Source organism: Piliocolobus tephrosceles, chromosome 17 (genome assembly GCF_002776525.5).
Source record: "Piliocolobus tephrosceles isolate RC106 chromosome 17, ASM277652v3, whole genome shotgun sequence".
Classification (NCBI taxonomy): Eukaryota; Metazoa; Chordata; class Mammalia; order Primates; family Cercopithecidae; genus Piliocolobus; species Piliocolobus tephrosceles.
Window position 1 is genome coordinate 43,374,427 of NC_045450.1, and position 16,841 is coordinate 43,391,267.

Sequence of the window (16,841 nt, forward strand, 5' to 3'; positions counted from 1 at the left end):
GCCAGGATGGTCTCGATCTATTGACCTTGTGATCCAGCCGCCTCGGCCTCCCAAAGTGCTGGGATTACAGGTGTGAGCCACCGTGCCGGGCCCCCAATTTTGTTTTTAATGGAGTAAGGATCAAATGGATGAATCTTGTGTTTGTTTCCCCCAGGAAACTTGACAAGTTTGGAGGACAGGGCGTCTACCTTCTTCCTGTCTGCAAAGTTTCTGGCCTTCCTCCACATCTATTGATATTTTCTTTTTCTTTTTTTTTTTTTTTTGTCTTGATATGGAGTTTCGCTCTCGTTGCCCAGGCTGGAGTGCAATGGCGTGATCTCGGCTCACCGCAACCTCCACCTCCCAGGTTCAAGCGACTCTCTCACCTCAGCCTCCCAAATAGCTGGGACTACAGACATGTGCCACCACACTGGGCTAATATTGTGGTTTTTTGTTTGTTTGTTTGTTTGTTTTTTTTAGTAGAGACGGGGTTTCTCCATGTTGGTCAGGCTGGTCTCGAACTCCCGACCTTAGGTGATCTGCTCATCTCCACCTCCCAAAGTGCTAGGATTACAGTCATGAGTCACCGTGCCCAGCTGACATTTTCTTTATTGTATCATACCTAACATTATTACCAAATTATTTCAGTACCAAATCTGGGTTTATAATATCCGTACCTATATCTAGTAAACATTAGCATCTGTGATTATTCAATTGGTCTGATTCCTCCACCAGGCTGTGGGCCATGACTGAGAGTGGCCTTGCCTTAGTATATGGGTGTCACTCAGATGTACTAAGCAGCAGCCAAGTCTCCAGGAACCCCAGTGACTCAGAGGCCTGTAGTCTCTTCTGTGGCCACAGGGTTGCCACTTTCATGAGCAGAGATTATGCAAAGGTGACCTCTACTGACCAAAGGAAGAAATGGCTGTTACACACTCCCTGTTCCTTCTAGTTCAGCAAAATGCCTAACATAGTCACTGCTGTCGGCCAGGCACCTGATATGTACTATTATGCCATCATCCTTGCATTTGTAATGTCTACATCTACCAAGTAGGCATCATCACCCTGCTTTATAGATGAGGAAATGGAAGTTCAGGGAAGTGAAGTAACTCCCTGAGTTCTCACAGTGTTAAGAGGCATCACTAGGATTCAAGTCAGGTCTGTCTGATGCCAATGACTTTGCACTGTCCACGAGGCACCTGCCACTCAAAAGTGTGGCCCAGTGATTACCAGAGCATTGGCATCTTTGGGAGTGTTAGCGATGTATACCTCAGGCCCCACTCCAGGCCTAGTGAATCAGAATTTGTAGCCCAAGGAGAGCCACCAGGGGATTTGTGATAATTGTGTGCACTGGTATGCATGTTAAAGTCTTAGAAACAGGCCGGGCACAGTGGCTCACGCCTGTAATCCCAGCACTTTGGGAGGCCAAGGTGGGTGCATCACGAGGTCAAGAGATTGAGACCATTCTGGCCAACATGGTGAAACCCTGTCTCTACTAAAAATATAAAAATTAGCTGGGCATGGTGGTGTGTGCCTGTAGTTCCAGCTACTCAGGAGGCTGAGGCAGAAGAATTGCTTGAACCCGGGAGACGGAGGTTGCAGTGAGCCGAGATTGTGCCACTGCACTCCAGCTTGGGTGTCAGAGTGAGACTCCATTTAAAAAAAAAAAAAAATCTTAGAAACACCCTGACTCCCAGGAGGTAGCAGGGAAACCCCAACATGGGTCCTCTTGGGAAGAAGTTAAATTTGTACATTGCTTTTCTTTTTTTTTTTTTTTTTTTTGAGAGACAGGACTTGCTGTGTCATCCAGGCTAGAGTGCAGTGACACAATCACAGCTCACTGTAACCTTAAACTCCTAGGCTCAAGTGATCCTCCTGCCTCAGCCTCCTGAGTAGCTAGGACTACGGATATGCACTATCTATCTATCTATCTATCTATCTATCTATATATATATATTTTTTTTCCTTGAGACAGAGTCTCGCTGTTGCTGAAGTTGGAGTGCAGTGGCACAATCTTGGCTCACTGCAACCTTTGCCTCCTGGGTTCAAGTGATTATCCTGCCTCAACCTCCTGAGTAGCTGGGATTATAGGCGCCCGCCACCATGCCTGACTAATTTTTGTATTTTTAGTAGAGATGGGGTTTCACCATGTTGGCCAGGCTGGTCTTGAACTTCTGACCTCAAGTGATCCGCCCGTCTCAGCCTCCCAACGTGCTGGGATTATAGGTGTGAGCCATTGTGCCCGGCTTTTTTCATATTTTTTTTGTAGAGATGGGTCTTATTATGTTGCCCAGGCTGGCCTTGAACTCCTGGTCTTAGGCAATCCACCTCCCAAAGTGCTTCAATTACAGACCTGAGCCACTGCACCTGGCCTGCTCACTTGTCTATTCATGCAAGTTAAAAGTGCCGTCTACCTCCAGTCTTACAACCTGTGTGACTGTGGGCAAAATATTTAACTTCTCTTAGCTTTTGCCTCTTCATAGAAATTTGAAAACCAGATGATTGTGCAAGTGTCAGCACAATAGAAGAACTCAGCAAATGCTGCTATTCATTCATTCATTCTTTCAGTAACTACTGAGCGCTCACGCCAGGCACCAGCGCTGGTGGGCAAAGAAGACATAGGCCTGCTCTAATAGAGCTTATAGTCTAATGGGAGAGACAGACATTAACCAAGTGCTTACGAGTATTTGGGGCATTAAGATGGTGATGTCTTTTTAAAAAAATCTGTAGGCTGGGCACAGTGGCTCACGCCTGTAATCCCAACACTTTGGGAGGCCGAGGTGGGTGGATCACCTGAGGTCAGGAGTTTGAGATTAGCCTGACCAACATGCCGAAACCCCATCTCTACTAAAAATACAAAAATTTTCCGGGTGTGGTGGTGGATGCCTGTAATCCCAGCTATTAGGGAGGCTGAGGTAGGAGAATCGCTTGAACCCAGTAGGCGGAGGTTGCAGTGAGCCAAGATCGCACCATTGCACTCCAGCCTGGGCAACAAGAGCGCTACAGCATGGGAAACAAGAGTGAAACTCAGTCTCAAAAAAAAAAAAATTTTTTTTTGTATATATTTTAGGGATACAAATACCATTTTGTTACATGGCTATGTTGCGTAAGTGGTGAAGTCTGGGATTTAGTGTATCCATCACCCAAATAATGGACATTGTATCCATTAAGTAATTTCTCATTATCCCCCTATTACACCAGGATGAGGATGTCAAGTGAAGTGTATGAACGGATGAATCTGGCTGTTTGCACTGGAGTATGCCTTTGGCATAGATGTACCCTTTCCTTCCTTCTGTTCAGAGAAGGTGAAACTCAACCTCCAGTTATTCGCCCCCTAGTTAGGCCTAATGCCCAAAGCCCAAAGCCAACCTACCCTTCAAGCCCTTCTGAAGTATTTCTTCCTTGCAAGGTCAGTCCCCCACTTTTACTAGGAGTTGGAGCCTGACCTTCACTTGAGTGTGGCTGGAGCAGAGAGGGGAAGTGTGGTGAGAGATGAGCTGGTTAGACTTGACCCTAAAGGCAAGGAGGAGTCATTTAAGACCCTCCCAACACACAGTCAATGTCTGTCTACCTTGGCCACTTTTCAGTTCCTGAAGTCATATTCTTCCCAGCTCAAGGCCTTTGCACATGCAGTTTCCATTGCTTGGCAAAGTTTCCCCACCTCTCTTCACTAATTCCTACTCATCAGTCACAGGCCAGCTCAAACATCACTTCCTCCAGGAAGTCTTCCTCGACTCCCCAGACAACTTCAAGACCCCAGACTAACACACTGTATTTTCGCTCCTTGGCACTTATCACGGTTTGGAAGTGTATATTTGTGTCACTGCTTGCTTAGCATCAGTCTTCCCACAACTAGGCTGAGAGCAGTGCTGGAGTCTGTTTTGCTGGTTTTTTTTTTTTTTTTTGGAGACAGAGTTTCACTCTTGTTGTCCAGGCTGGAGTGCAATGGCACAATCTTGGCTCACCGCAACCTCTACCTCCTGGGCTCAAACAATTCTCCTGTCTCAGTCTCCCAAGTAGCTGGGATTACAGGCATGCGCCACCATGTCCAGCTATTTTTTGTATTTTTAGTAGAGACAGGGTTTCACCATGTTGGCCAGACTGGTCTTGAACTTCTGACCTCAGGTGATCTGCCCACCCTGTTCTTCCAAAGTGCTAGGATTATAGGCATGAGCCACCACACCCAGACCACCTTTGCTGGTTTTCTTGCCAGCACTGAGCATGGTGACTGGTGGCTCCAAAATCAAGACAGCTGGGACCTGCTCAACACAGGCCTCTGAAAAGATGGGGGTGGATACTCAGGAGTTTGAAGCTCTTGCCAAGATCTGAAGTCAGCGAGAGAGTCTGAGACCACAAAGGCACAGGAAAGACACAGTGAAGGCTTGAGTGAAGGCAGAGGTCGCAGGACTGGAGACTGCGATACATTCCTAAGTCATTGGAGAAGGACAGGTAGAATGTGGAAGAAAGCAGGGGTGGCAAGAGCCACTTGCAGGTCCCTGCTTGGTAGAGGGAGCATGGTGGTGCCATCCCGGAGACAGGGGTCAGAGACAGTGACATGCCATCTACACCTCCTACCCCAGCTCTTCTTCCTCCTGGCAGTGGCACGGAAGCTGTCCCCAGAACCAGACACAGGGGACACAGCTCAGCAGCACAAATCCCTTTTATTAACCATCTGCCCTTTCCCGAGTATACACGAGTAGAAAATAAACAGTGAAGTACCCCGACAGGGAGAGTGGGGAGAGGATGGGAGGGGGCTCCTGAGGTTAGGCCAAGAGGCCAGATTCCAGCTCCTTCTCCTGACTGGTCTGTCTCTGTGCAATGACTCCACTTACATCCCTCAACCCCCGAAACACGGCACTGGGGGACTGCAGCCCTGCTGACCAGGCTGTCCTCCTAGCCCTGTCAGGGACTGGTGCTGGCAGAGCTTGGTGCTGTGCCGGAGACTGACAGAAAACAGTACCGTGGGTCTGGCCCCGGGGGCAGAGAAGATCAGGCACCAAGAGGGGATGTGGGAAAAGGCAGTTTATCCATCTGGAGACTGGACAGAAGCCCGGCCAGCCTCCAACCAGCTTCTGCTTCTTAGATCGGGCTGCCCTGAGTGGTGGGTGGCTGGGCAGCGGGTCCCTCTCATACCCTGTACAGAGGTTTTGGGGAAGAGGGGCCAAGGAAATGCTAGGGGCTCCAGGTGGAGGAGGAAGCCTAATTGGTGCCTGGGATTGGCCAAAGTGAGAGGGGGTAGCTGAGGGGCTGAGGTGGTCAAAACAAGAATATAGTGGGGAGGGGGGTGGGAGGTGGGGAGAGAGCCTATCTCTTCACCCTGCCTGGGGTAACAATTCCAATGTGACATCAATGTGGCTGGCCACTCAGGCCAGGCCTGATGGACATGTGTTGCTGAAGAGGCTGATAAGAGAGCCCCCCTCTGCCCCCAATTATGTGCGTGGGAGAGACTGAGCTATACGGTGAAATGTGATGGGAGGTGAAGAGGTGACGGGGTGAGGGGGAAGGAGCAGACAAAATCCAGACTGGAAGGGAAACTTCCAGGCCAGTGTGGCAGGCTCAAATGCTGCCCATCAGTGACAACCCAGCTGCCTTTTTGTTTTTGTTTTTTTGAGACGAAGTTCCACTCTTGTTGCCCAAGCTGGAGTGCAATGGCACGATCTCAGCTCACTGCAATCTCTGCCTCCTGGGTTTGAGTGTAGTAGTAGCTGGGATTACAGGTGCCCGCCACCATGCCTGGCTAATTTTTTGTATTTTTATTAGAGACGGGGTTTTGCCATGTTGGTCGGGCTGGTCTCGAACTCCTGACCTCAAGTCATCTGCCCGCCTTGGCCTCCCAAAGTGCTGGGATTACAGGCGTGAGCCACCGGGCCTGGCCCTGCCTATTTTTTTTTTTTTTTGTCTCTAGGTAATTAGACACAGAGGGTCTTAAATGTTCCCAGCCTTCTCCATCACCCACCCTGGGGCCTCTGAAAAGAGGGGCCCATCTCAGAGAGAAAAGCAGACATCCCCCAACCTTATGGGGAAAGCTAACAGAGGAATACTCACAGCACCATGGCACGGGGCGGCCGTTGGCTTCAGAGCCGGGCTGGCACCGTTTGTAAACAATAGACCTGGTGATGTTGGGGATGGAGGAGGAGAGATGCCCAGCCTGGACCATCAGGTTTGGTGAAAGAGACACAACTGGGCCCCTCAAGGCCTGGGAAATGTCCGTTAGCTATGGGAAAGAGGCTGACAGGTTCATGGTGGGGGTTGCCCAGGAAGGTGTGGGCAAGGCCTGAATCTACCTGACTATGCATTTGTATGACTTCAGTGCTACCTTTGGAAATGACCAGGCTCCTGAGGAAGCTACCACTGGCCTGGGGTAATGAGCACAGCCCCTACTCAGGATAGGGTGCTCTGTGGAGCATGGTAGCCCTCTGTCCACAGTCATTCTCCAGAGGGAAGTCAGGAAGTCAGACTGGATTCTTTCTTATGAGATCTACCGACTCTCTTCACCCATGGATTCCAGGCATGGAGAAGTTGAGAACTGGGAGAGGAGGAAGGTTCCTCTACGATGTGAGACTTCCTGCCAACATCCACAGCACTGCCAGCACTGGGGAGCAGGAAGAGGACCGGGTTTGAGCTGTCCAGAGGTGTGGGGCCTGAGTTTGCCCCAGTCCCTGGAAGAGGATGTCCGGATGTCATCCCACCCGTTGGAATGACCGTGGACTAACAATGGCCCCATAGCTCTAAGAGATGGGTTCCTGCGACCAATGGCAAAGGCCTTGTGTTCCCTGGGAGGCAGTGGTTATGCCAGGAGATCCACAAAGATGGCATTGGCTGTGGTCTGGCCGAAGATGAAGGCTCCCAGGGTGACCAAGAGGACTCCGTAGCTGACCAGCACCCACCAGCTGTAGAACAGAGGGTGAGAGAGGTCTGATCAGTCATCCCATCCTGTGACTGCAGACTTCAATATATATAACTGTTAATTACTGTAATTATCCCACTTCTCGTGTTGGTAGAACATTTCCTATTTCTCAAAGACTTCAATACGAAGGTAGTGAGGGGCCAGGTGTATTGTCCCTAGTCCATAGGTAAGAAGACCAAGATCTAATGGGAGTAACTGATTGGTCACATCATGCCAGGATTCGAATGTAGGCATCCTGATGGAAAGATGTTCAGAAAAAAGCAGGTCACATGGAATGTGGTCTATTTCATTAAAAAAGGAAACAAAAAGCAGACATCTGCAAATGTATGTACCAATAACAGCAACAGGGATAAAACGGAATTGAAATAAAGGGTGATTTCCGGCCAGGTGCGGTGGCTCACGCCTGTAATTCCAGCACTTTGGGAGGCCAAGGTGGGCAGATCACCCTTCTCCAATGAGGTCAGGAGTTCCAGACCAGCCCGGGCAAGATGGCAAAACCCCATCTCTACTAAAAATAGAAAAATTAGGCCGGGTACGGTGGCTCATGTCTACAATCCCAGCACTTTGGGAGGCTGAGGCAGGTGGATCGGTCACCTGAGGTCAGGAGTTTGAGACCAGCCTGGCCAACGTGGTAAAACCCTGTTTCTACTTAAAAAAAAATACAAAAAATGGCCGGCTGTGGTGGCTCACGCCTGTAATCCCAGAACTTTGGGAGGCCAAGGTGGGTGGATCACCTGAGGTCAGGAGTTTGAGACCAGCCTAGCCAATATGGTGAAACCCTGTCTCTACCAAAAATACAAAAATTAGCCAGGCATGGTGGCGCACACCTGTAGTCCCAGGTACCCTGGATGCTGAGGCACAAGAATCGCTTGATCCCAGGAGGTGGAGGTTGCGGTGAGCCGAGATCGTGCCACTGCACTCCAGCCTGGGTCACAGAGCGAGATTCCATCTCAAAACAACAACAACAACAACAACAACAAACCCAAAAAATTAGCTGGGTGTGGTGGCACATGCCCGTAATCCCAGCTACTCGGGAGGCTAAGGCAGGAGAATTGCTTGAACCTGGGAGGCGGAGGTTGTAGTGAGCTGAGATCTTGCCATTGCACTCCAGCCTGGGCGACAGAGTGAGACTCCATCTCAAACAAAAAAAAGAAGAAGAAAAATTAGCTGGGTGTGGTGGTGGGCGCCTGTAATCCCAGCTACTTAGGAGGCTGAGGCAGAAGAATCACTCGAACCTGGGAGGTGGAGGTTGTTGCAGTGAGCAGAGATTGCACCACCGCACTCCAGCCTGGGCAACGAGTGAAACTCCACCTTAAAAAAAAAAAAAGGTGATTTTTTTTCTTTTCTTTTTTTTTTGAGATGGAGTTTTGCTCTGTCACCCAGGCTGGAGTGCAGTGGCGCGATCTCCACTTACTGCAACCTCCGCCTCTGGGGTCCAAGCAATTCTCCTGCCTCAGCCTCCCGAGCTGGGACTACAGGCATCCGCCACCACACCCAGGTAATTTTTGTATTTTTAGTAGAGACAGGGTTTTGCCATGTTGGCCAGGCTGGTCTCGAACTCCTAACCTCAGGTGATCTGCCTGTCTTGGCCTCCCAAAGTGCTGGGATTACAGGCGTGAGCCACTGTTCCCGGCCGATTTTTTTTCTTCTTTAGACATGTTTGTATTTTTTTGGGGGGGATGGAGTTTCCCTCTTGTTGCCCAGGCTGGAATGCAATGGCGTGATCTCGGCTCACTGAAACCTCCACCTCCTGGGTTCAAGAAATTCTCCTGTCTCAGTCTCCCAAGTCACTGGGATTACAGGCATGTGCTACCATGTCCAGCTAATTTTGTATTTTTAGTAGAGATGGGGTTTCACCATACTGGTTAGGCTAGTCTCGAACTCCTGACCTCAGGTGATCGGCCCATCTTGGCCTCCCAAAGTGCTGGGATTACAGGCATGAGCTACTGCGCCCAGCCGACATGTTTGCATTTTTACAATGAACAAAGTTTTTTACAATGAACAAGTATTGTTATGTAGTAAGTTTTTGTTGTTGTTGAGACGGAGTCTCGCTCTGTCACCCAGGCTGGAGTGCAGTGGTGCAATCTCGGCTCACTGCAACATCTAACTCCTGGGTTCGAGCAATTCTCCTGCCTCAGCCTCCCAAGTAGCTGGGATTATAGGCATGTGCCACCATGCCTGGCTAATTTTTGTATTTTTAGTAGAGACGGGGTTTCTCCAGGTTGGCCAGGCTGGTCTCGAACTCCTGACCTCATGTGACCTGCCCGTTGAGATTACAGGCGTGAGCCACCATGCCTGGCCCTTTTATGTAACAAGTTTTTTAAAAGCATGCACCTATTCTCAAGCTTTCTACTATTCAGGGAAATGTGTATATGAAAACACATTTTTTGTCCCTCTGTCTAGCAAACTTAGAAAGGCTGTACTATCCAGTGCAGGCAGGGGTGTGAGGAAACGGGGACTCCCATTCACTGCTGCTGGGACTCTAACTAGCACTGCCTTTTTGGAGGATAATATGAACCCATGTGCCAAAGTAAAATGAACGTGGTTTATGATCTCACAGTTTCCATCTAAGAATTGATCTACCCAAATCCTTGAACATATATACCAAGAAGTATAAGAGTATCACATTCAGGACAGTTTCATACAAGAGAACATTCTACAGCCGTTTAAAAAAGGAAAAAGCATGGCCAGGTGTGGTGGCTCACACCTGTAATTTCAGCACTTTGGGAGGCCGATGCAGGTGATCTCATGAAGCCAAGGAGTTCAAGACCAGCCTGGGTAACAAAGTAACACACTGTCTTGGCTGGGCTCTGTGGCTCAGCCTGTAATCCCAGCACTTTGGGAGGCTGAGGCGGGTGGATCACTTGAGGTCAGAAGTTCGAGACTAGCCTGGCCAACATGGTGAAACCCCATCTCTACTAAAAATATAAAAAATTAGCTGGGCGTGGTGATGGGCGCCTGTAATCCCAGCTACCCAGGAGGCTGAGGCAGGAGAATTGCTTGAGCCCAGGAGACAGAGGTTGTAGTGAACCGAGATCATGCCACTATACTCTAGCACTCCAGCCTGAGCAACAAAGCAAGACTCTATCTCAAAAACAAAACAAACGCTGCCTCTACAAAAAATAAAATAAGTAGCTGGGTGTAGTGATGCATGCCTGTAGTCGCAGCTACTTGGAAGGCTGAGGTGGAAGGATCACTTGAGCCCAGGGGTTGAGGATGCAGTGAGCTATGACTGCACCACTGCACTCTAGCCTGGGTGACAGAGCAAGACCCTGTCTCTAAAAAAATTTTTTTTTTTTTTGAGATGGAGTTTCACTCTTGTTGCCTAGGCCGGAGTGCAATGGCATGATCTCAGCTCACTGCAACCTCCGCCTTCCAGGTTCAAGCGATTCTCCTGCCTCAACCTCCCAAGTAGCAGGGATTACAGGCATGCACCACCACACATGGCTAATTTTGTAATTTTAGTAGACACGTGGTTTCCCCATGTTGGTCAGGCTGGTTTTGTTTTTTTTTTTTTTTTTTTTTTTTTTTGAGACGGAGTCTTGCTCTGTCGCCCGGGCTGGAGTGCTGTGGCCGAATCTCAGCTCACTGCAAGCTCCGCCTCCCGGGTTTACGCCATTCTCCTGCCTCAGCCTCCGGAGTAGCTGGGACTACAGGCGCCCGCCACCTCGCCCGGCTAGTTTTTTTTTTTGTATTTTTAGTAGAGACGGGGTTTCACCGTGTTAGCCAGGATGGTCTTGATCTCCTGACCTCGTGATCCGCCCGTCTCGGCCTCCCAAAGTGCTGGGATTACAGGCTTGAGCCACCGCGCCCGGCCGGTCAGGCTGGTTTTGAACTCCTGACTTCAAGTGATCCACCCGCCTCGGCCTCCCAAAATTCTGGGATTACAGGTGTGAGCCACAGGGTTGGGACAACAATTTTTTAAAATTTTTAATTTTTTTGTCTTCCAAGACTTCTTCATTCAATCTTTCTTAAAATAAATAAATAAAAATTTTAAGCAGCAGATCTTCCTATGCTGATGCAGTTAAGTGAAAAAAAGCAAGCGGCAGACCAGATGCCGTGGCTCAGGCTTGTAATCCCAGCACTTTAGGAGGCTGAGGCAGGAGGAACACTTGAATTTAGGAGTGCAAGGTCAGCCTAGGCAACATAGTGACAGCCTGTGTCATAAAGAAAAACAGTGTTGAGGGGGAGCTCAGTCCTTGTTTTTGCATATGGCCTCTGAAGATCAAAACATCTTTTTTTTTTTTTCTGGCCTTCGCGCTGTCCAGAGGTTTTAAAAAAACTACCTGAACAAAATAAACAAATGGGACCTGAGATCTGTCTTCAAATGATTTCGGGGGGCAATACTCCTCCTAAGGCCTTTAAATATTTTTGATGGTAAAAACGAATGTCAGTGGCCAGGTGTGGTGGCTCAAGCCTGTAATCCCAGCACTTTGGGAGGCTGAGGCAGGTGGATCACCTGAGGTCAGGAGTTCAAGACCAGCCTGGCCAACATGGTGAAACCCCATCTCTACTAAAAATACAAAATTAAGCTGGGCACAGTGGCTCACACCTGTAATCCCAGCACTTTGGGAGCCCAAGGCAGGCAGATCATGAGGTCAGGTGTTCAAGACCGGCTGACCAATATGGTGAAATCCCGTGTCTACTAAAAATACAAAAAAAATTAGTTGGGCGTGGTGGCGTGTGCCTGTAGTTCCAGGTACTTGGGAGGCTGAGGAAGGAGAAACACTTGAACCCGGGAGGTGGAGGTTGCAGTGAGCCAAGATCACGCCACTGCATTCCAGCCTGGACGACAGAGTGAGACTCCGTCTTAAAAATAAATAAAAGTAAAAATAAAATTACAAAATTAGCTGGGTGTGGTGGTGCGTGCCTGTAATCTCAGCTACTCAGGAGGCCGAGGCAGGAAAATCACTTGAACCTAGGAGGAGGAGGTTGGTGACCCAAGATCGCACCACTGTACTCCACCCTGGGCGAAAAGAGCAAAACTCCAACTCCAAAACAAACAAACAAAAAACAACAACAAAAAACACAAGCTTGTCAGTTACTTCAATCAGTAACTACTGTTCCACTACTAGACTGGGGCTGGGGTGGATCCCTGAGCTCACCCCCTAGATAAGAGGGAAAAAAAGAAAGCAATTGGGAAGGTAAGAGAATTAACTGCTGTCTATACAATACTAATTTTGAGTCTAGAAAATGCCGACTGGTGTGGACTGGCATTGGTCAGTGCAGGGATATGGAAGAGGAGGCTGGAAAAAGCTGATAGCCAGAAAAGGCTGAGAGGAGCCCAGGAGCCAGGTCCTGCTGAAGAGCAGGGGATCATTAGAGGAGCTGGGGAGGCGGGGTCTGGGTCTGAGGCAGTGGGGGTATAGGCTGAGAAAGGTGGGATAAGAGCTTTAAGAAAACCTGTTTGAACGTGGTATGGGACCGTAAGGGGTGGAGATCTGACTAGAAACTGGAACAAAGGGACTGGAACAGGAAAGCGAAACCTGAACCTGAAATTATTTTGTTTTTTTGAGATAGAGTTTCACTTTGTCAGCAGGCTAGAGTGCAATGGTGCGATCTCGGTTCACTGCAACCTCCTCCTCTCAGGTTCAAGAGATTCTCCTGCCTCAGCCTCCTGAGTAGCTGGGATTACAGGTGGCCGCCACTATGCCCAGGTAATTTTTTTGTATTTTTAGTAGAGACGCGGTTTCACCATATTGGCCAGCCTGGTCTCGAACTCCTGACCTCAGGTGATCCACCTGCCTTGGCCTCCCAGAGTGTTGGGATTACAGGTGTGAGCCATTGCACCCCGCTGAAATCATTTTTCATAAAACAAAACAAATGCCCTGCAACTGTGTATACATCTGCATAGCTATGTGTACACAGACACGTACACATGTATACAAGTGGTTGAGAAGGACAAAGACCGTACTGGTAACATGGAGCTATCTCGGGAGAAGGGATGTGGGGGCGAGTGGGTTGTGGGGGAAGAGGGACTTCCATCTTTTTCTATTAAGCCCTTTATTAATGTTTAAATTGTTAACAACTAGCACACTACGAATTTTTAAAAGTATTAAAAAACAACAAAAGGCCGGGCGCGGTGGCTCAAGCCTGTAATCCCAGCACTTTGGGAGGCCGAGACGGGCGGATCACGAGGTCAGGAAATCGAGACCATCCTGGCTAACCCGGTGAAACCCCGTCTCTACTAAAAAATCCAAAAACTAGCCGGGCGAGGTGGCGGGCGCCTGTAGTCCCAGCTACTCCGGAGGCTGAGGCAGGAGAATGGCGTAAACCCGGGAGGCGGAGCTTGCAGTGAGCTGAGATCCGGCCACTGCACTCCAGCCTGGGCGACAGAGCGAAACTCCGTCTCAAAAAAAAAAAAAAAAAACAACAAAAAAAAACCCCAGCTGGGTGTGGTGGCTCACGCCTGTAATGCCAGCACTTTGGGAGGCCAAGGAAGGAGGATCACCTAAGGTCAGGAGTTCGAGACCAGGCTGGCCAACATGGTGAAATCTTGTCTCTACTAAAAATACAAAAATTAGCTGGGTGTGGTGGCAGGCATCTGTAGTCCCAGCTACTCGGGAGGCTGAGGCAGGAGAATGGCATGAACCTGGGAGGCGGAGCTTGCAGTGAGCCGAGAATGCGCCACTGTACTCCAGCCTGGGCGATAGGGCGAGACTCTGATTCAAAAACATAACAAAACAAAAATCCATGATTTCTAAGTACACAAGCTTCTGACTCCTATCTGTTTTAAGGCCCCCACAAAGCCACGTTCCAATCCAGTGCCTCCCTGAGAGGATCAAGGACTGGGCCCTGCTTTACCTGGCTGGTTTGACCTCTTCCATCTCGGAGAGTTTGGCTTGAATGAGGCACAGACCTAGAAGAGAAGAAGTGGCCCTGAGCATTCGTGAGGGGAGAGGGCTCCCTCCCTCCTAGCACCCCCTTTCCCAAGAAGCAGTGCTGGATGGAGAAAGGCCCATGTTTACTCTTCTAGAAATTCCATCTCTGCCCCCATGCCACATCCACCTGGGGACGTCTGGCCTCTGCTCTCCCATGACAGGCCAGCATCTGATAAGACCCCTGGGCAGCGTGCTAGACTCAGAGCTAAAGGGACAGCACTCAATGGTGACTCAGTGGTGGCCCAACCCCAGGGGTCTTCCCAGTACACTTCTGAGCAGATCTGGCTCCCCTGCTCCAAGCAAAGTAGCTGGGGCTTGAGGGTGGCTTCCTGGATAAAGACAAGTTGGGTAAGGGTAGAACTCATGGCTGGGCCAACAGGACACTTCTCCAGGGAGCTGGTGGTAGATCTGTGTCTGGAACCCAGGTCCTCTGATGTCTGTGTCAGGGTGCCACCCCCAGACCCTACTGCCCTCTGGGCTGTAATGGGCTGAACTAGCCAGATAGATCCCTCAGTCAGGGAGCAGCAGACCTGAATGAATGGTTAAGAGAACAGACTCTGAACCCAGACAGTGTGGGATGGAAAAGGTTTGTTACTAGTCGAATTTGTTAAGCTCTAGGCAAGTCTGTGACCCTTTCTGAGCCCCACGTGCCATCAGTAAACTGGAGATCACAACTACACCTTCTTTCCAGGTAAACTGGAGATCACAACTACACCTTCTTTCCAGGAGATAATGCTTGGACAGGGGCTATCACAGAGGTGAGGCGGGTGATTAGTCAGTGATGGTGGTTACTCTCTCCTGCATGTTTGGATTAAGTAGGGAGCTGAGGCTAGGGAGGCCCTGGGAGTCTGTGCTGTGGGGCTGTGAGATGGGGCGCCAGGGGTCCGCACCTGGGAAGACGAAGATGAAGCAGGCGGCCAGGCCTCCAATGACTGAGATCACCTTGCCGATGTCAGGGATGAAGAGCGCCAGCAGCAGGGTGAGCAGGAACCAGACCAGCGTCTGCAGCACTCGCCGCCGCCGCTCCCGCCCCACGTCCTCCTCCACTGGCACCCCCTGGTAGCGCAGCCACAGGCCTTCCACCACCGCCCTGCCCACATGGAGAGGGGCTTAGAGGTGCTCCTGCCGCTAGCAGCCTCCCACCTCTAGCTCACAGGAGCCAGACTCCTAATTGGGTAGATGGCGGGGAAAGCCCCATTCCTGAGCCTCAGTTTCCTCTTCTGTAAAATGGGCCACCAGCACTCTGTTTACCACAGGGACTAGAGATGGTGAATGTGGAGAGCTTAGCACTTTGCTTTACATCACATGGAAACTGATATTGTTTTTTCCTTAAAAGGAACTGTCTGGGGTATGCAAAGGGCAGGGTGTCCACGTGAAAGCTCGGGAAAGGATCTAGATAGAGATTCTTTTGTTTTTTTTTTTTGAGACAGGGTCTGGCTCTCTCACCCAGGCTGGAGTGCAGTGGTGCAATCTTGGCTCACTGCAGCCTTGAACTCCTGGGCTCCAGCCATCCTTCTGCCTCAGCCTCCCAAGTGGCTGAGTAGCTGGGACCACAGGTGCATGCAACCACACCTGGCTATTTCTTTTATTTTGTGTAGAGATGGGATCTCACTAGGTTGCCCAGGTGGTCTTGAACTCCTGGGCTCAAGTGATCCTTCTGCCTCAGCCTCCAAAAGTGCTGGGATTAGAGACACGAGCCACCGTGCCATGCCCTGGATATTCTTACAGGACTCATGGAATGTTCTGGTGACCCTAGGACAAAGGACGCTTCTGAGACCTGTCTTGGGATACGTAGGGACCCATCCTAGGCACGGACCCTTTTCTACAGGCTTCGGTTTCTCCTTCTACAGGATGGGGTCCACACAAGGCCAAAGGACCATGCTGGAAGGGCTCACAGGGGCTCGGAGGGGCCCTGGGGAGTGGAAGGGGGCTCACCGCCCACAGAAGTGCAGGATAGGGTAGGAGGTGAGCACGCTCAGGATGATGAAGGCTCGGGCAACGGCCACAGCCATGTCCTCCGAGGGGTAGGACAGGAGCACGTCAGGATCCACAGCAGCTCCAAAGGTCAGGAAGCCACAGATGCCTGGGGGCCGGAACAGCTGGGTCAGGGCAACTGTGGGAGGGTAGTGGGGTGGACTGTGCACTCCTCCTAGGGACATCAGCTGGGAGGCTGCTGTAGCAGCTCTGGACACTTAGGCGGAGGCTCAGAGTGGGAGATGGGGCTCTGTTCGGATGTTTGCCTCCCTGACTTCTCATATCCCCCATCACTGGAAGCCCTCCAGCCCCCAGCTTTCTGAGCCTAAACTTGCCCAGCACATTCCCACCTCAGCGCCTCAGCACTGACTGTTCTGTCTGGCAGACCTTCAGATGCCATCTCCTCATCATTCGGGTTTCAGTTTAGATGTCCTTCCTCAGAGAATGCTTCCTGCCAGTCCAGCTACCATGATACAATGACCCCCACCCCAGGTACTCTCTCACATCACCCTGACCTATTTTTCTTTTCTTTTTTGAGACACAATCTTGCTCTGTTACCCAGACTAGAGTGCAGTAGTGTGATCATGGCTCACTGCAGCCTTGACCTCCTCGGCTCAAGTGATTCTCCCACCTGAGCCTCCCAAGTAGCTAGGACTACAGGCAGATGCCACCACATCCAGTTACTTTTTTTGTAGAGATGGGGTTGTGCTATGTTGCCCAGTCTGGTCTCGAACTCCTGGGCTCAAGCAATCCTCCTACCTCACCCTCCCAAAGTGTGAGCCACCACCCCCAGCCTTCTTTTTTTTTTTGAAACAGTCTTCCTTTGTGGCCCAGGCTGGAGAGCAGTGGTGCGATCTCGGCTCACTGCAACCTCTGCCTCCCAGGTTCAAACAATTCTCCTGCTTCAGCCTCCCAAGTAGCTGGGACTACAGGCACTCGCCACCACGCCTGGCTAATTTTTGTATTTTTAGTAGAGATGGGGTTTCACCATATAAATCAGGCTGGCCTTGAACTCCTGACCTTGTGATTCACCTGCCTCAGCCTCCCAAAGTGCTGAGATTACAGGCATGAGCCACCACACCTGGCCTTTTTTTTTTTTT

At 50.2% G+C, this 16,841-nt stretch overlaps 1 protein-coding gene across 1 annotated transcript in view; it reads right to left on the minus strand.

Moving 5' to 3' along the window:
- Positions 1-5,783: 5,783 nt before the first annotated feature.
- Positions 5,784-16,841, minus strand: part of SLC38A7 (solute carrier family 38 member 7) — a 27,874-nt gene continuing 16,816 nt past the window's right edge. The window contains exons 9-12 of the mRNA XM_026456884.1: positions 15,703-15,850; positions 14,658-14,857; positions 13,691-13,745; positions 5,784-6,869 (exon numbers count right to left, since the gene is read on the minus strand). Of these exons, the coding sequence (XP_026312669.1) occupies positions 6,767-6,869; positions 13,691-13,745; positions 14,658-14,857; positions 15,703-15,850 (506 nt within the window). The 3' untranslated portion in view covers positions 5,784-6,766. The remainder of the gene's footprint in view (positions 6,870-13,690; positions 13,746-14,657; positions 14,858-15,702; positions 15,851-16,841) is intronic.